Source organism: Chrysemys picta, chromosome 4 (genome assembly GCF_011386835.1).
Source record: "Chrysemys picta bellii isolate R12L10 chromosome 4, ASM1138683v2, whole genome shotgun sequence".
NCBI classification, from domain to species: Eukaryota; Metazoa; Chordata; order Testudines; family Emydidae; genus Chrysemys; species Chrysemys picta.
Window position 1 is genome coordinate 8999134 of NC_088794.1, and position 19565 is coordinate 9018698.

The 19565-nt window shown below is 48.2% G+C and overlaps 1 protein-coding gene across 1 annotated transcript in view; it reads right to left on the reverse strand.

Moving 5' to 3' along the window:
- The window catches only part of LOC101945176 (E3 ubiquitin-protein ligase RNF213-like), a 174008-nt gene that overhangs the window by 20181 nt on the left and 134262 nt on the right, over positions 1-19565 (reverse strand). Inside the window, exons 49-58 of the mRNA XM_065594454.1 lie at positions 15834-15935; positions 15109-15324; positions 12191-12272; positions 11528-11562; positions 7851-7945; positions 7442-7592; positions 7078-7243; positions 5803-5894; positions 4339-4587; positions 2026-2164 (exon numbers count right to left, since the gene is read on the reverse strand). Coding sequence (XP_065450526.1) covers positions 2026-2164; positions 4339-4587; positions 5803-5894; positions 7078-7243; positions 7442-7592; positions 7851-7945; positions 11528-11562; positions 12191-12272; positions 15109-15324; positions 15834-15935 — 1327 coding nt within the window. The remainder of the gene's footprint in view (positions 1-2025; positions 2165-4338; positions 4588-5802; positions 5895-7077; positions 7244-7441; positions 7593-7850; positions 7946-11527; positions 11563-12190; positions 12273-15108; positions 15325-15833; positions 15936-19565) is intronic.

The following is a 19565-nucleotide window of genomic DNA, read 5'->3' on the forward strand; positions in this document are numbered from 1 at the left end:
TAAAGGGATTTGGACACATTATTGCCACTTTATGCACCTGAGGCCAAAATTTAGATTTTTAAAATCACCACTCAGCTGCCACTTAACTCTGAAGTTGCTTAAATGCCCACTGGTGAAGTCCCCTAGGTGCCTAAATTTCTGCTAGGTGGCATGTACACAGCTATCAAAATTATTATGCCATCCATGCCCCAGCAGGATTCATGGGAGGTCACCGCTCCACTTGGCACTGCAGAGCCCTCAGCTGGATACTGTGTCCAGTTCTAGGCGAAGATGTGGACAAACTGGAGAGTGTCCGGAGGAGAGGAACAGAAACGATAAAAGGTTTAGAGAACGTGACCTATGAGAAAAGGTTAAAAAAACTGGGCATGTTTAGATTTGAGAAAAGAAGATGGGGGTGGGGGGGAAACCTGGTAACAGTCTTCAAATATGTTAGGGGCTGTTATAAAGAGGACAGGGATCAATTATTCTCTATGAAGACAGGACAAGAAGTAATTTAATCTTAATGGATTTAATCTGCAGCAAGGGAGATTTAGGTAACATATTAAGAAGGGTCATTAAGCTCTGAAATAGGCTTCCAAGGGAGGTTGTAGAATTTCCATTATTGGGCTTTTTTAAGAACATGCTGGACAAACATCTGCCTGGGATAATCTAGGTTTACTTGACTCTGGACTTGATGACCTCCTAAGGTCCCTTCTAGCCGAACATTTCTATGATTCTATGAACTAGACATCACCCTGCCTATCATCTGCAGAAGCCCAACCCAGTAAGCATTTTCATAGGCCAGCTTCCAAGTCAGAGCCAAGGCAGAAGAGGTAGTAACAGTGCCCTCTTATCAGTGGTTAGACTACTAACCCTGGAAAACTCCTATCTGTCTTACTTAGAGCCAGGACTAGAACCCAGGGTTCCTATGAGTTGCAGGTGAGTGGCCTAACCACTGGGCTATTGGGTACTCTGGACTATCAGTCTCCCCTGTTGAATCTGCTCAACTTTGTATAAACTACTTAAATATTAATTGGAGAAGGGGGACTGGAGCCAGGCTCTCCCAGGTGGGTAACCTAATCAAGTCATTCTCTCTCTGGACCAATCAGTGTTTAAGTATTAATCTGTGGATTCCCTTAGGCAGCAGGGCTTGTAACCATCAGGCGTTGCAATGCTTAGTTTAGGTCCCCTTTTTAGATGTAGCCCTGAGAAGATTAAGACCAGGTCTACACGAGCAGCACTTTGCTGGACTGGCTATACCAGTATCCTGTTCCAGTAAAGTGCTCCTAGTGTGGACACAGCGTACAGTGGCAACTTTTGCCAGTATTGCTTATTTCTGTCTCCCTGAGCAAAATAAGCTGTACCGGCAAAAGCACAGCGCAGCTGGTATAACTGTTTCTGCATTAGGGGCTTTTGCCATCAAGCTCTGTCGGTGACAAATTGCGCCTCATCACGCCTGACCCGCCTGGCTATGCTGTCAAAAGTCTGTAGTGTGGACCTGGCCACAGTCTTATTGAAAGCCAGCGGCCCTTAGGCTCCTCAGTCACTGAGGCATTTTGACTGATTGCTCTCATTGGCTTGTTTGACTGATGTTTTTACAATTTGCACACAATTGCAGAACTGCAGGTGTTCTCCTTTGTCCATGGGCCTGATCCAAAGCCCACTCTTTTTCCCTTGGTCTCCTCAGTACCTGCCTCAAGCCCCAGGCATGTCACTATTATCCCCCGTACAGAGACCACGCCTAGCTCAGCCATGTAAGTTCCTTGAGTTCTTTATTGCTGCTCAGACAATAGGGTCGTACTGATTCTTGGGTGCACTGAGGTTGCTGGGGGTTGTCCCCACAGTGCAAAGCTGCCCTAAAGCTGGTGAATCTGGCTGAAAGAAGATCCCTGCAGCACTGAGGGATCCACAGGTGTGTAGGGCCAGTGCACATCTGGCTCTGGTGGGGTGACGATTCACATCAGCTGGAGATCTGGCCCAACTGACTCTAATACAATGGCGCCAAAGGTGGATTTGGTACCATAACCCTAGAAGTATGAACTGTGCCTGAGAGGTTGTCCTGTTCCAAGAACTTTCTCACAGAAAGCCCTTCATCATGGATATCGCCGTTTTGGAAACAGTGGATCAGAGAGCGCTGCAGAGTGAGAATTTCAGGCAGGTGCTGTACGTGTCGGATGTGCTGGTGCTGTAAGAGAAAAGTAACCACCTCGTTAACATGATGCCTGTGTTCACTGGGAGAGGAAAGATGTTATGGGGAAGGGCGTCGTGTGGTTTTGATGTTCCTGAAAACATCATGGTTATGTGGGTGTCTGGCTGCTTTGTATCACTGGAGCAATGCAAAGCAGCCAGCAGGGACTGGTCACTCTGGTCCCGAACCCCTGTGAACTTTTTAATAGTAACTACTTTATCCTACAGTTCTCTATTAGACCCTAGGAAAGCTCTGAAAAGGCCCTGCTATCCCACCCCCCTAGCATTTCATACTGGCCATTGCTAGTACATCTGTTGGAATGCAAACTCAAATTGTCCATAGGCATGTGCAGCAGTCAAATGAAGCTGCCTGACTGGAATGGAAGCAGCAGATCACGCCTGCCTTGTTTCTCTGGGCCAAATTAAGAGGTGTAGCACAAACAATGATGTAAATTAACCTCCTTGTGAGGATAGCTGTCCTATTTCTTTACACGTGTAACAGGAAGCCTGGTAGAAGGGGAAGAGTTTAAAGTAGGAAAAAATGGTGTTTTTTGTTTTAAAGTTAGCTTAACACATATTAATTAACTGCTGTTCATAGGACACGTGAAACCCTGCCTACACTAGTTTTTTTCCTAGTCTGGACAAAGAGTTTAGGATTAGAGAGACACAGCGGGCTACAGGCAAACTATGGTTTTCTTTATTCTAATAAAGTTCCTTGTTCTTGAAATCTGGCTTTATGGGCATAATTTAAACCTGTACATTCTTGTTTAAATACAGACATGATGGGAAACCTAGCATAATTATCTCCTGTCCTTAAATCAAGACCTCAGTCTCTTTCTAAAATATCAATTTTAGGTCACCTCGAAATCACTGGGTGAGGGTCTCTGGCTTGGGTTACACAGGACAGCAGACTATAGACAATTATAACAGCCCCTTCTGGCCTCAAAATTGACAAATATTAGATTTTTCTTTAACCTTGAATATCGCTTCATTGTAGTGGAACAGTGAGTTCAGGGGGGCGAACAACAAGGAGGGAGAAGAGCTACTGAAGCAGGAGGACAATGTTGGCACAAGAACAAATGGGGATAAACTGGCCAGGAATAAACGTAGGCTGGAAACCAACAGAGGAAGGAGGGTCTGGAACAGCCTCCCAGTAGGAGTGGAGCCCAACCCCCTAGCTGATTTTAAGATGGAGCTTCATAAGCTATGAAGGGGTTTGTATGATGAGCAATAGCAGGGGACTGGACACGATGTCCCAGCAGTATATTTTTAACAGTGATAGGAATTAACCACTGGAATAATTTACAAAGAGTCATGGTTGATTCTCCATCACTGATTGTTTTTAAATCCAGATTGGACGTTCTTCTAAAAGCTCTGCTCTAGGAATGATTTTGGGGCTGTTCTCTGGCCTGTGTTACACAGGAGGTCAGACTAGGTGGTCACACTGGTCCCTTCTGGCCTTTGAATCTATGAGCTTCCTTCTAGCCCTAATGTTCCCATTACTCTAAGGCTATGTCTACGCTAGAGACCTTACAGTGGCACAGCTGAACCAAAGTAAGTTAGGCTGACCTAAGGCCCTGTGTAGACAGTGCTACAAAATGGAAGAATTCTTCCACCAACTTAGCTACTGTGTCTTGGGGAGGTGGATTACCTATGCTAGTGGGAGAATCCCTCCCATGGGCATAGGTAGCATTCTATACTGAAGCGCTACAGAGAGAGCTGTGCCTCTCTAGCATTCTAAGTGTAGACAAGCCCACAGAAACAGAGGTCAGACAAGAACAGGCTAAGAGGGAGAGACTGCCAGAAGGAGGGAGCAGCTGCAGGCCAGTGGGTGACTCTGGCAGAAAGCTGGGAAGAGGTCAGGGGCGCAGGATCAAAGATTGCTCTTGGTGCTGTGAGCAACAAAAGCTGTTTCCTGCTAGTTGATTCCCCCCTGTGTTCAGAGACATGAGTCTTTGTTCATTATTTGTAAATAAACAAAACTGCAGTAAAGAAAATACCAGACTCCATCAATTTCTATATCCAACTGGAACATCCACAAGGCCCCAAACTTTAACTAGCCTGTTGGGCTGAAAAGGGGTTACAATGTATTCACATCTCTGTATATGTGTGTGCTGTTCTAACGCATGTGCTGTTTGTGTGTGCACATTACTTCAAATCATCCCAGAGCACCTTGGACAGCAGTTCCAGGAGCACAGGGAACTGGTTTGCTCCATTTTCTTGTTGCACCAGATGGGTCAGGCGCTGGACTGTCATCCTCTGTTCAAATCTCCACATGCAGGGCATGTTGATTGGCCCGCAGCTCGGCAGGTGGCTGAAAGGTGGGGACTGGCCGTAGGCTACTTTCAGGAGAACATTTGAACTGTGAGCTCCCTCCTCTACAATCTGCTGCTTTGCAGAAGCAAGTTTCTGCTCCAGCCCCTGTGGAAGTGAGATGTCAGTTAGGAATCGAGTCTGGTTATAAAGGGGCCTGGCTCTTCTCATTGGTCTGAGAGGCAGCCGGGCTGGCTCAGGGTTAAGACACCAGACTAGAGATCCGGGTTCAATTCTTGGCTCTGCCACCAACTCCCTGTGTGATCTCAGAGAAGCTATTTCATGACTCTGTGTCTCCATTTCTCATCTGTAAAAAGGGACAATAATCCTGCCCTTGTCTATTTACACTGTGAGCATGGATGGCCCTAGACCAAATGGGGCCTCAGGCGAGGAGCATCTTTGGCACCTCCCTCCCCGCAATTTTTTAAACATTTGAATATCTTATGTATTGCATTTGTAGCTTATTTCATGGTTCTGATGCACGATTTGCATGCGTGATTTATCTCTCTCAGATAAGACGATAAATTTGCTAACAAAAACAGCACCCCCGAGCCTGGCACTCCCCATGACCGGCAGCCCAGGTGGTTGTTGCCTGCCCCTATATCTGGCTCTGACTGTGAGCTCTTTGGGCCAGGGACTGTCTTTCACTGTGTGTCTGCACAGCACCCGGCATGACAGGACTTTGACCTTGGTTACTGAGTGTCTGTGCAATGCCCGGCACAACAGGGTTCTGTGGGTATGTGTGTGCAGCACCCAGCACAATGGGGCTCTGTGTATGTGTCTGTGTAGTGCCTGGCACAATGGGGCTGCGTTTGTGTGTCTGTGTGTGTGTCCGTGCAGCATCTGGCACAATGGAGCTCTGTGTGTGTGTGTTTGTCCAGCACCTGGCACAATGGGGCCCTGATCTCAGTTAAGGGCAACAGGCCCTAATGCAAAAATAAATAAATATATGCATGCCAGCAGAACTCTTGGAAATGCAGGGTGGCAGGCAGTTTAATACCAGGTTCGTAGACACTCAAACACACAGGGGTTTCCTCTCTAATACGCTGAACACAATGGAAAAGTTTCTGCATTGGAAAAGTGAGCCAGGCTTAATATAGTCTATGTTGTTCTATTCAGTTTCTTCTAACGCGCCCATCACTGTGGCATATGAGCACCAAGAGACAAAACAATGGCATTTTAGAAATGTTTTGTGTGACTTCTGGTTTCAGATAGTGGCATGGAAGTCTCAGGTGGTCTTTTTCTGTTTCTCTCTCTTACCCTCAGTAAACAGCTGGTTTATTTGTGATATTTACCATGTATAGAAAACTAGTCCTCACATACCTGGAAGAATGACTGAGTTACAGCTTTTAAGCAGCTTTCCCATTGTACTCTGTCTGCTTTTTCATGCATAACTTTAATAGTCATGTTTGTGTCTGTAAGAAATATACAATTAAACGTCAGCTTTCATCATTTAACATAAAATAAACGAGTAGTTCTAAAGTAGAGGAGTTGCAGTAAATATTGTTATTCATAATAGTGAAATCAATTACAATGTTACCAGGCAACTGGATTCCTGAGTCATAAGATGTAGGAGCACATTAAAATATTAGCCAGTTAAAAATCAGTTTATTGATAGGTTCACAGATTGTAAGGCAGGAGAAAGCGTTATGATAATCTAGTCTGATCTCCTGCATAACACTGGCCATAGAACCTCAGCCAATGATTTCTACACCATGCCCATCACCTCTGTATGAGCTATAGCACATCTTTTAGAAAGAGATATCACATCTTAATGTCAAGACTCCAGGTGGTGGAGAATCCACCTCAACCCTACATGAGCTGTCCCGATGGGTCATTCTCCTCTCTCAAACATTTTGAACCTAATTTTAGTCTGAATTTGTCTCACTTCAGTTTCCAGGTATTTGATTTTGTTTATTTTTCCAGATTAAAGAGTCATCTACCTTTAGAAATCTCCTTCCCTGTGAAGGCACTTTTAGACCAGGCTCATGTCACCTCAACTTTCTCTTGGATAAACTTAATAGATTGAACTTCTTCAGTCTCTCACTATGAGCAAGGTTTTCCAGACCTCAGATTGTTCTTGTAGCTCTTCTTGGATCCCTTACCAATTTGCAACATCCTATTTGATGTGTGGCCTCACCAGTCCCAAATAGAGGGGAATAATCACTTCCCTCGATCTGCTGGCAATGCTCCTACTAATGCAGCCCAATATGCCGTTAGCCTTCTTGGCAACCAGGGCACACTGCTGACTCAAATCCAGCTTCTCATCCACTGTAATCCCCAGGCCCTTCTCTGGAAAGCTGCTGCCTAGCCATTCGGTCCCCAGCCCGTAGCAGTGCATGGGATTCTTCTGTCCTAAGTGCAGAACTCTGCACTTGTCCTTGTTGAACCTCATCGGATTTCTTTTGCCCCTATCCTCCAGTTTTCCAGGGTACAGACCACCACCTGGTAAGTCTGATCTAGGCTCTTTGTTCCTTGATGTGTAACCCTGCAGTTAGCGGTGTTAAAATGCCCCTTGCTCAAATTCACTGTACATTTTGTCATAACTACAGCAGCAGCAAACAAAAAAAAAGTCCCTAAAACGAGGTGTTTCTTTACCGGCTGTGCTGTTGAGGATGTATCCGAGGAATAGGTGGACTGTCATCGTTGCATCGTCTATGATTCCACTAAGTGACTCCGCTAGGAACTGGATGTCTTTTTCAAGGTGGTTGCAAAAGAACTTTACTGCGTCCTGGGGCTTCACTTTCATTAGCTCCAAAATGGACTAGAAGGCAAAGTATTTCCATAGCTTAGCTCTGAGGAAGCATTTCCCCTCATAATTGTAAAGACACCTTTACAGAGGCAATGTATAACTCAGTCAAAGATACCATTACAAATTAAAGCCAGTTAGTGGTGTACATACAACGCTGATGAGTTATGACAGACAGACAGACGTTTTGCTGGGGGCATTTGTTTTCCCCACCTGTCTATCGGTAAAAGTCCCCAGGAGCATTGAAGAATGGAGCAATGCTCTGGCGATGCAGACTGAGGTTGCAGGCAGATCCCTCTCTGTCTCATTGTTCCGTGAGGACGGACTCCCCAGCACGTAGCCTCTCTCTGTTTTATCCTTCATGCTGTATTAAGAAACCACAATTTATTTGACAGTCATAGAGGTCAGACTTTTCTCCCAAAATCTTATATTTTTTTCAGTGTTTCACCCTAACCACAACTATAGTGACCATGGGGTCAGACTGGAGTGGGGGGGAAAGCATTGGAATTTTGAACTTTCAATGAAATTTCCCCAGTAAACAATACCTAGACAACTGTGTGGGTTTAAGTTGACACAGTCCCATTAATTCCTTTTACATTACACGCAATGATTTTAAACTTACGTATCTACTTTCTCAAATCCCTCCATGGGTTTGTGATGAGTCCCACCGACCTCGGAGTCACACATACATTTCATAATCTCCATGGGCAGTCCACACTGTTGTCACAGGGATAATGTCAGCTTTAGTCACGTCTTAAAGCCCCAGCAATGCAACAATTGTACAATGGTTTGCTCAGCTGCTAGCCAGACAGCATCACTCTCTGCAGCTGAGCAAGAAACAGACTTTGCACAAACCACTGGAGGCAGAAATGTTAAGAAGTGTGAACAGGAATGACAGTGAGTGTGCAACACACTGGCCTTGTGCATAGGATCATGTTCTCAAAGTAGCCTAGTGCAGTTAGGGCTTGTCTACACAGCCCCTCAGTGCACAGCAAGTCGAGGTGTGAATGTACATGCACCAACTGTCTGTGTGGCACCTGCTCCCGCATGCTAAAAGTGCTGTTGAATCAACAAAAACAATGAGAAGTCCTTGTGGCACCTTAGAGACTAACAAATTTATTTTAGTCTCTAAGGTGCTACAAGGACTCCTCATTGTTTTTGCTGATACAGACTAACATGGTTACCCCCTGAAACCTGTCACCATGCAACTGAATCAGTAGTACATCAAAGTGCAATATGGAACTTTTAGTGCACAAGAGGCAGCAGTGTCCACACGGTGACTTAGTGCTCAGGACAGTGCTCAGGACAGTGTGCTGTTCATTCACACCCCGCACACAAAGTGGGATGTGAATGAACAGCATTCAGGGGGTGATGGTTGCCTAGCTCCTTTTGTGTGTATAAAGCACGGAATGTACGCAGAATGAGTATGACTGATAATGGCAAGGCAAAACCACATCGGTCACTGTTTAAAACCACGTTGCTAGAACGGAGGAGGAGGATTAGGTGCAGGGTACTAAGACCTGAAGTTGGGAAGGCCCAGATCCACCAAGGTACTTCATGGCTAAGCCCCAATTTCAGGCATCACTGCGAGCCCCAAAACTCCTGCTCTGGTACCTCCTAACCCCGTAGACATCTACACTCACTGAGCACCTCTGTTTTCAGGGGACAAGTTCCCTCAGTGCTGAAGTTTCTGCCTCTGGGCATGTGCACTGCTGGCCCGTGCTAGGTGTCCAAATGCCGATTTCCTGCCTCAGCCCCAGAGCAACCCACGAACCAGCGGAAGACAGGAAAAGGAGCCTGTTCAAAACCTAGCCAGAGGAAAAGGTTTCTTCACACCTTTCAGCCTAGTGGTTAGAGCCCTCACCCTGGGTGTGGGAAGTCCAGGTTTAATTGCCCCTTTGGCCCAAAGGATTTGACCTGAGGTCTCCTACTTCCCAGGAGGGTGCCCTAGTCACTGAGCTATGGGATGATCTGATGGGGCTCCCTCAATCTCTCCTGGTGAAGCTGTCCTGCTGTGGCTAAGCAATGTCATTGGAACAAGGAGACTGGACCCCTGGGCCTCCCACCTCTCTAATCACTCGACTGCACATTCCTTCTCACCACCACCACCTCCTCCTCCAGTTGTTGTGTGGAGTGACACAGGCTTCATACAGATACATCTTTGGATATGATGAAACTCTAGTATCACAGGGGACTAGCTTAGATGCACAGTAGTGAAAATCTCAATCTTTGTGTTGAGTGACCCAGAAACAACTTAGGCACCTAAGCCCCCTGACTCTAGGGGAGGGGTTCCCATTCATGGATCACTAGGCAGAGCTAGGCCAGCGCCTCCCTGCTGGCTGGACCAAGGCACCTACCTCTCTGAGAGGGGAAGGGCTTAGTACATACTCCACTGATCAGCATCTCCCATTGGCTGGCATAGGCAGTGCCTCCCCTAGCATGCTAGCTTGGTGTGTCACATTCTCATGCCTGTCTCTGTCCATGCATTGTATAGGGAGCTAGGCACCTAACTCAGGCTCTATGGATCCCACCTCTGCTCCAGTGCTTTTCTAGGCAACTAAAAGTTAGGTGTTGTGATGTGCAATGTCAAAACACCTAACTCCTTTGTGAATCTGGGCCGAAGGCATTTGCAGGGCAAAAGCAATTACCTCTGCAAATACCACGTTTTGTTCTTACAGGCCATGCCATGGAACAATTTATATTCAATAACTGTCTCCACAGACACATCTGCACATGGAACCCACTTACCTAGGGTTACCATTCGTCCGGATTTACCCGGACATGTCCTCCTTTTTGTGCTAAAAATAGCGTCCGGGGGGGAATTTGTAAATCACTCAAAATGTCTGGGATTTCCCCCCCAGGCAGAGCAGAACGAGCGGCTGGGAGGGCTGCAGGAAAGTCACGGGCTGGACTCCGGAGCAGCTGTAGAGCTCCTCCTCCCCCCTCCCTCCCTGCATTCTGAGCCGGCAGCTCCTCCTCCCCTGCAGCCCAGCGCCCGGCTCCCGCAGCACTGTGCAGGGCCAGGGACCGGGTTTTGTGTTGTGCTGGGGAGCGCAGCCACGTGTCCGGCTCCACACAGAGCCCAACACCCTGTTCTGAGCAGCAGGGTAAGGGGGCCAGGGGGCAGGAGAAGGGGCAGGGAGGTTCTGGAGGGGGCAGTCAAGAGACGGGGGGGGTCGGGAGTTCGGGGGGGGGCTTTTTGGGGGGAATGGAGAAAGTTTTGGGCAGTCAGGGTACAGGTAGGGGGTAGGATCCTGGGGGGGCAGTTGGGGGGGGTCTTAGGAGGGGGCAGTTAGGGGACAAGGAACAGGGAGTCTTAGGTAGGGGGTGGGGTTCTGGAGGGCAGTTAGGAGCAGGGGTCCCAGGAGGGGGCAGTCAGGGGACAAGGAGCGGGGGGGTGGGGGGTTGGGAGTTCTGGGGGGGAGCTGTCAGGGGGCAGGAGTGGGGAGAGGGATCGGAGCAGTCAGGGGACAGGGAGCAGAGGGGTTTAGACGGGTTGGGAGTTCTGGGGGGGGCTGTCAGGGGGTGGGGAGTGGTTGGATGGGGCGTGGGAGTCCCAGGGGTCTGTCTGGGGGTGGGGGTGTGGATAAGGGTTGGGGCAGTCAGGGGACAAGAGGCAGGGAGGCTTAGATAGGGGGTGGAGTCCTGGGGGGCAGTTAGGGGCAGGGGTCCCAGGAGGGGGCAGTCAGGGGACAAGGAACGGGGGGAGGGTTGGGGGTTCTTGGGGGGCGGGAAGTGGGAGGGGCAGGGCTAGGGCGGGGCTCCTCCCGTCCTCTTTTTTGCTTGCTGAAATATGGTAACCCTAACTTACCAGTGTGGTGCCCAGCCCAGCTCTAGGGATGGCTGGGCCGTACATAGAGGTTGATGAGCCTGCTACAGCCTGGGCTAAGAGAGGTGGGTCTTTTGGCTCAGGCAGGAAAGAACTGTGCTCTTAGCTCTGGAGGAGGCAGGTTCAGCCCCCATGCAGGGGCTCTATCATTCTTATGGAATGGACGGGGGGTGCCCCAGAAAGGGGCTACATGCGGATACAGGTTTGGATATGAAACTCTTGTATCACAGGAGACTAGCCTGGATGCACAGCAGTGAAAATCTCAAGCCCAGACAGGTATAGGTGCAATTTAAGTGCATAGTTCTAGGTAGGGAGATCAGGCTTAGAGTCAAGTTTTGGCCTCCGGATCCTTGTGTCAGTGGCAAGTAATCCTGTCCTGAGAAATCCGACACGTACATTCCAGAGACAGAGACGCAGCAGGAGATTGACGATACACACGCAACGAGCAACAGCTATGAAGAGACACTTACATCTTCAACACGCCAGTACTGCCCGCATCGGCATCCTGTGTGAGAGGGAATCAGACCAATCAGCTACTGATACAGTCACACAAACAACAGTAATGATAATGTACCAGAACCTCCGCTCGGGGGATCAGCACAGCCCCAGTGACTCCAATGGAGTGACAACCAATTCTCCCCAGGTGTGGATCTGGTCCCATCGAATTGGAGCTACAGCCCATTTACATCAGCTGGGGACCTGGTCCCAAACTTCCTGCTTCCGTAAAAAATGACCTTGTGACTCAACATTCTAAACCAGATTTCTGGTCAGTCTGAAATGTGGTCACTGCAGGACCACATTGGAGGGACATAGCTGGTTTTAACTAGCCTTTACCTATCCCTTGTGCCAAGACTGACAGACTCTGCCCCAAATTTGCTCTAATTTAAGACCAGTTCCTACAGCCTCGGGGCACTTTTCTGTCAAGCAAGGCTCAGCTGGACTCAGCTGTGTCCCAGCACTGCCCCATTTTGCAGTGGCTTGCAAAGGAGCTGGCACAGGAACATCTCTGTAGGTATACACCATTAGGGTTAAGCCAAATGGCTGCCTCCTAGCAAACACACCTGGTATTACAATAATGAAGCACTCAAAAGCAGCCAGAGAAAATATTGATATAAAGTTTTTCTGAGACTTACTCCACAGTTTTTCACGGAGATTATTTTTCCAATTTGTCACATCAAAGAGAAGGTCGCCCGGCATGGTCGGAAGGTAGGTCCCCTTAAACAAACACAGTTGGACACCTTTACTACAGCACTGGGGCAGCACAGAAGGAGGGGCTTGTGGATAGAGTGTTGGATGGGGATTCGGGAGATACAGGTTTGGTTCTTGGCATTGCCCAGATGCACAGTGACTAAGATCAGAACCTCATTGTACCAAGCACTGCACAAACATGAAGCGACTAAGACTGGGGTTCTGTTGGGTCAAGAACTGCACAAACACCCAGTGACTAAGATCAGAGTCCCATCAGGCTGGGGGCTGCACAGATGCCCAGTGACTAAGATCAGAACTCGTTGTACCAAGCACTGCACAGACACACAGCGACCAAGATCGGGATTCTGTTGTGCCAGGTGCTCACAGACACATAATGAGACAATCCCTGCCCCAATGATGCTTACAATATAAATAGACAAGAGGTGAGAGGAGAAACTAAGGATAAGAAAGATTCAGTGACTTGCCCAAGTCACACAGGGAGTCTGTGGCAGAGCTGAGAACAGAACCCAGGAAACCTGAGTCTTAGTCCAGTGCCTGATCCCCTCAATAACACAGTTCCTTTGAAGGAGTAATAAAGTAGCAGTACTGACTCAAAACAAAATGGGCCTGTCTAAGTGCTCAGCCTCCAAAGCAGGCTGCCAGCTAGGCCACATCAATTCTCACAAGGGGTGTGTCTTATTTCCCTTTGAGAGACATGGTGGGTGGCATAACATCTCTTATTGGACCAACTTGTCTTGGGGAGAGACACGATTTTGGCTGGTCTCATTCACCAACAGAAGTCAGTCCAATGCAAGATATTACCCCACCGACCTTGTACAACTTATTTACCTTTGATATGCCACACCCCTCCGTGGCACTCTGTCAATAAAAAAAGCTATTTGTGCTACACTGACCCAGCTTCATGCCAAATTCTCCCTTTTCGTCCCAAGTACAGATGTTCATTCCTGTATGCTGTGTGGCTTTCTCAACCCAAATTCGTCCTCTGGGAATCTGGTGCCAGAACTTGGAAAGCTAATTAGATGAGTGCAAAGGGAAAGAGTCATTGATGCTAAGACCAACCAGCCCGCCCTCCTGCATAGCACAGGCCAGAGAATCTCACGCAGCGATTCCTGCATCCAGCCCAGTGACATGTGGAAATTGTGATTTCCCATTTGATTTCAATGGGAAAAATCTAATTTTATCAGATGACAATAATATAATAAGGTGGATAGAAAGCTGGCTAAATCGTCGGGCTCAATGGGTAGTGATCAATGGCTCCATGTCTAGTTGGCAGCCGGTATAAAGTGGAGTGCCCCAAGGGTCGGTCCTGGGGCCGGTTTTGTTCAATATCTTCATTAATGATCTGGAGGATGGCGTGGACTGCACCCTCAGCAAGTTTGCAGATGACACTAAACTGGGAGGAGTGGTAGATACGCTGGAGGGTAGGGACAGGATACAGAGGGACCTAGACAAATTAGAGGATTGGGCCAAAAGAAATCTGATGAGGTTCAACAAGGACAAGTGCAGAGTCCTGCACTTAGGATGGGCGAATCCCATGCAATGCTACAGACTAGGGACCGAATGGCTAGGTAGCAGTTCTGCAGTAAAAGGCCTAGGGGGTTACAGTGGACGAGAAGCTGGATATGAGTTAATAGTGTGCCCTTGTTGCCAAGAAGGCTAACGGCATTTCGGGCTGTATAAGTAGGGGCATTGCCAGCAGATCGAGGGACGTGATCATTCCTCTCTTTCGGCATTGGTGAAGCCTCATCTGGAGTACTGTGTTTTGGGCCCCACACTATAAGAAGGATGTGGAAAAATTGGAAAGAGTCCAGCGGAGGGCAACAAAAATGATTAGGGGGCTAGAGCACATGATTTATGAGGAGAGGCTGAGGGGACTGGGATTATTTAGTCTGCAGAAGAGAAGAATGAAGGGGGATTTGATAGCTGCTTTCAACTACCTGAAAGGGAGTTCCAAAGAGGATGGATCTAGACTGATCTCAGTGGTGGCAGATGACAGAACAAGGAGCAATGGTCTCAAGTTGCAGTGGGGGAGGTTTAGGTTGGATATTAGGAAAACATTTTTCACTAGGAGTGTGGTGAAGCACTGGAATGGGTTACCTAGGGAGGTGGTGGAATCTCCATGCTTACAGGTTTTTAAGGCCGGACTTGACAATGCCCTGGCAGGGATGATTTAGTTGGGGATTGGTCCTGCTTTGAGCAGGGGGTTGGACTAGATGACCTCCTGAGGTCCCTTCCAACCCTGATATTCTACGATTCTATGATAATGTTTCATTGCAAACAGACACACACAGATGGACAGGCCTGCAGGCAGCTAATCCAGGGCTCCAAACAGGGGTAACTGTGTGAGAGTCTCTGGCTTGGGTTATGCAGGAGGTCAGACTAGATGGTTATAATGGTCTTTTCTGGCCTGAAATTCTATGAATACTATTTCCCTGGAGCCCCCAGAACCTAAGGCAGGTGCTGCCATGCACATATCCCCGGCATTCATCATTATAGAAGGGGGAAAATGCAAATAGTGACTTTGTGGGTTTTTGTAACAGAAAATCCAAAGTCTCTGGTTAGTGACTGAGTTAAAAGAAAGGGATGAGACCCAAAAGCAAAGTGCCGGTGAGATGGCCATGATTTCAGATGATTTCAAATATATCTGTATTTATAGGGACTGATCGTAAGTTCCTCCTACACCCAAAAATTGCCGTACCTGACACTGCAGACAGAAACGGTCCCTGGGCTGATACTAGGTTCAGGGCTGGTGGCATGAAGGGGATGAGGGCACCGACTTCACAGAGCTTCTAGGGCTGAGGAGGGGTGCACTCACTCTTTGCAGAAAAAGCTTTTGACTCACCTTGACAGTGCTGGGCTGGAAGCAGATGGATTTGAATAGCTCGGTGAGCGGGTGCTGGGACAGGGTCAGCATGAGAGTGGTATGCAGCACCACTTCCAGCAAGGCTGAGTTCTCCTGGCTGCTCACGTCACTCATGATCTTTTCCAATTTGTTTTCCACAGATTCTTCTGAGGGCAGCGATGCTTGTAGGAGCCTCTCCATGTGCTTTGTGATGGCCTATATGACAATCAAATAAAACAGAGAGGGGTTTAATTGGCTCCACTTTTCACATTTCACGCCAGAGGGTCACACCGATCTCTGTTGTGTTTCATAATCAGCACAAGACCAAGGTGTGGGGTTCAGTGATTGCTCAGTGCATAGAAGCTTGTTCTATGTCTGGTTCCAGCTGGCTGTGATAAGAACAAGAGATTCACAGCACCTCACCTGAGACTCTATCTGGGAAGCTCAGTCCTTAAAGGCACATTCCCTATAACTACTTTAGGCACCAGTTAAGTCCCATACAGGTCCTATGTGGCAGATGGTGCTTGGTCCTGCCACGAGTGGAGGGGGCTGGACTTGATGGCCTCTCAAGGTCCCTTCTAGTTCTCTCATTCTCTGATTCAGGTCCTATGTGGCAGATCCTTAGCTGGTGTAAATTGTGCTGGCTTTCTGCACAGGGGTGAATTTCACTCGTACAGAATCACAAACAAAACCATGTTCCATTAAAATAGAAAACAGCCACTCACTGTTAGTTGCTTGGCTTCTTCAGAGTCTGTGTTTTTAATGTGCTCTCTTGCTCTGTCTAGCGTCACAAGCATCAGTGGTTCATTGGAGCTGACTTTTATGTCCTAAAGAAATAAATACTTTTGTTATAAAGAAGCTGTTCATGTATCTTTTATGTACTTATTTATTAAGGCACATCATTCTACACCAAGAGGTCACTAACGAATCCTATTAGACCAGTTACATTTGAAGGTTAATCAAAATGTTTTTCATGTATTTTATTATGAATTATTATTCTCATTTTATATATTGTTTTATTATTTGTATTATGGCAGTGTCTAGAAGCCCCCGTCTTGATTGGGGCCCATAGTGCCAGGCACTGCCCAGACACACAGCAACTGACATCAGTGCCCCATTTGCATAGGGCGCTGCACAAATACACAAGTCTGGTCTACACTACAGACCTATATCAGTATAACTATGTTGCTCAGGGTGTGAAAAATAAACACCCCTGAGTGATGTAGTTATGCTGGCCTAACCCCCCATGTAGAGAGCCTCTCCTGCTGATGTAGCACCACCTGTTGGGGAGGTGGATTAACTATTCCGACAGGCTCTCCTGTCAGCCTATAGCATCCTCTATCACTGCAGAGTTTTAAGTGTAGACCTGCCCACGGTAGTTGAGATCAGCACCCCATTGTGCGAGGTGCTGGGCAGACATGTACTGAGAGACTGTCTCTGCCAGAGCCGTCCCTTGGGTATGGCGAATCTATACCCTTGGGACAGTTTGTCAGTTTGACCGTGTGCTTGATTGTTTGATTGTTTGTTTGAACAGTGTGAATTGGGAGTGCTTTGTTCCAGGTGGGGCCTGACTGGTATAAAAAGGCAGTCAGCAGCGAATCAGCTGAGCGGCGAACAGCAGAGGCTAACAGGGGGAGTTTGCCTGGGAGTTCGCCTCAGGAGAGCCCACTGAGGCTTACATCTCGCGGGTTTCAGGGAGTTGCTGCAACAGCTGAGGAAGCTCTTAGAAGGAAGGTGATATGGAAGGTGAGCGTTCAGTTGTTGTAACCTGCACAGGTTGTGCCATGTTTGTCTTTCTTCCACAGGACAGAAGCGACTTTGTCTGTACAAAGTGCAAGCTGGTCTCCATATTGGAAGAGAAGGTTCGAAGTCTGGAGAAACAAGTATCAACCCTGTGTTGCATACGAGAAAATGAAGATTTCCTGGACAGATGTCAGGATATGCTTCTACGGGCACAACGTTCTGAAGAATCAGAGCAGGTTGCACAGAGGGGACTGAGGGATGGTGAAGAAAATTGGTAGCATGTGACCTCCAGAAGAAGAAAGAGGAGCGTCCATGTACCAGCAATGCAGATACGGGTGAGCAACCGTTTTCATGTTCTCTCCACAGGTACTAATGCAGAGAGTGGAGTAGATGATACAGCTGAAGGAAGGGAGCAGAAGGAGACTCCATCGATTGGAAGGTATGAGATGCACTGTCCTAGAGATGGGCGTTCCTCGATGACCGCTCCCAAGAGAAGGAGGAGGAGGGTGGTGGTGGTCGGGGACTCCCTCCTCAGGGGGACTGAGTCATCTATCTGCCACCCCGACCGAGAAAACCGAGAGGTCTGCTGCTTGCCAGGAGCTAGGATTCACGATGTGACGGAGAGACTGCCGAGACTCATCAAGCCCTCGGATCGCTACCCCTTCCTGCTTCTCCACGTGGGCACCAATGATACTGCCAAGAATGACCTTGAGCGGATCACTGCAGACTATGTGGCTCTGGGAAGAAGGATAAAGGAGTTTGACGCGCAAGTGGTGTTCTCGTCCATCCTCCCTGTGCAGGGAAAAGGCCTGGGTAGAAACCGTCGAATTGTGGAAGTTAACGAATGGCTACGCAGGTGGTGTCGGAGAGAAGGCTTTGGATTCTTTGACCATGGGATGGTGTTCCAAGAAGGAGGAGTGCTAGGCAGAGACGGGCTCTACCTAACGAAGAGAGGGAAGAGCATCTTCGCAAGAAGGCTGGCTAACCTAGTGAGGAGGGCTTTAAACTAGGTTCACCGGGGGAAGGAGACCAAAGCCCTGAGGTAAGTGGGGAAATGGGATACCGGGAGGAAGCATGAGCAGGAGAGTGCAAGAGGGGACTCCTGTCTCAGACTGAGAAAGCGGGACAATCAGCGAGTTATCTTATGTGCCTGTACACAAATGCAAGAAGCCTGGGAAACAAGCAGGGAGAACTGGAAGTCCTGGCACAGTCAAGGAACTATGATGTGTGACAAAGTTCCTCCTCTATCTTGGTGGGTCCTGCGCTTATTGGCAGATTTTCTTGCCTCAAAGATTCACCATGTGGGTTGGGGAACAGCCCAGAGACCTTCCCCTCTGGTAGAACCCACAGTCCAGGTCAATTGGGAGGTTTGGGGGGAACCCGGTCCCACCCTCTGCTCCAGGTTCCAGCCCAGGGCCCTGTGGACTGCAGCTGTCTATAGTGCCTCCTGTAACAGCTGCATGACAGCTACAACTCCCTAGGCTAGTTCCCCATGGCCTCCTCCAAACACCTTCCTTATTCTCACCACAGGACCTTCCTCCTGGTGTCTTATAACGCTTGTGCTCCTCAGTCCTCCAGCAGCACACCCTCTCACTCTCAGCTCCTTGCGCCTCTTGCTCCCAGCTCCTCACACTCCCACCACAAACTGGGGTGAGCTCCTTTTTAAAACCCAGGTGCCCTGATTAGCCTGCCTTAATTGATTCTAGAAGCTTCTTCTTAATTAGCTCCATGTGTCCTAATTAGCCTGCCTGCCTTAACTGGTTCTAGCAGGCTCCTGATTACTCTAGTACAGCCCCTGCTCTGGTCACTCAGGGAACAGAAAACTACTCATCCAGTGACCAGTATATTTGCCCTCTACCAGACTCCTGTACCCCACTGGTCTGGGTCTGTCACAGATGTCATTAGAATAACAGAGACTTGGTGGGATAACTCACATGACTGGAGTACTGTCATGGATGGATATAAACTGTTCAGGAAGGACAGGCAGGGCAGAAAAGGTGGAGGAGTTGCATTGTATGTAAGAGAGGAGTATGACTGCTCAGAGCTCTGGTATGAAACTGCAGAAAAACCTGAGAGTCTCTGGATTAAGTTTAGAAGTGTGAGCAACAAGGGTGATGTCGTGGTGGGAGTCTGCTATAGACCACCAGACCAGGGGGATGAGGTGGACGAGGCTTTCTTCCGGCAACTAGTAGAAGTTACTAGATCGCAGGCCCTGGTTCTCATGGGAGACTTTAATCACCCTGATATTGGCTGGGAGAGCAATACAGCGGTGCACAGACAATCCAGGAAGTTTTTGGAAAGTGTAGGGGACAATTTCCTGGTGCAAGTACTGGAGGAACCAACTAGGGGCAGAGCTCTTCTAGACCTGCTGCTCACAAATCGGGAAGAATTAGTAGGGGAAGCAAAAGTGGATGGGAACCTGGGAGGCAGTGACCATGAGATGGTCGAGTTCAGGATCCTGACACAAGGAAGAAAGGAGAGCAGCAGAATACAGACCCTGGACTTCAGAAAAGCAGACTTTGACTCCCTCAGGGAACTGATGGGCAGGATCCCTTGGGAGAATAACATGAGGGGGAAAGGAGTCCAGGAGAGCTGGCTGTATTTTAAAGAATCCTTATTGAGGTTGCAGGAAAAAACCATCCCAATGTGTAGAAAGAACAGTAAATATGGCAGGCGACCAGCTTGGCTTAACAGTGAAATCCTTGCTGATCTTA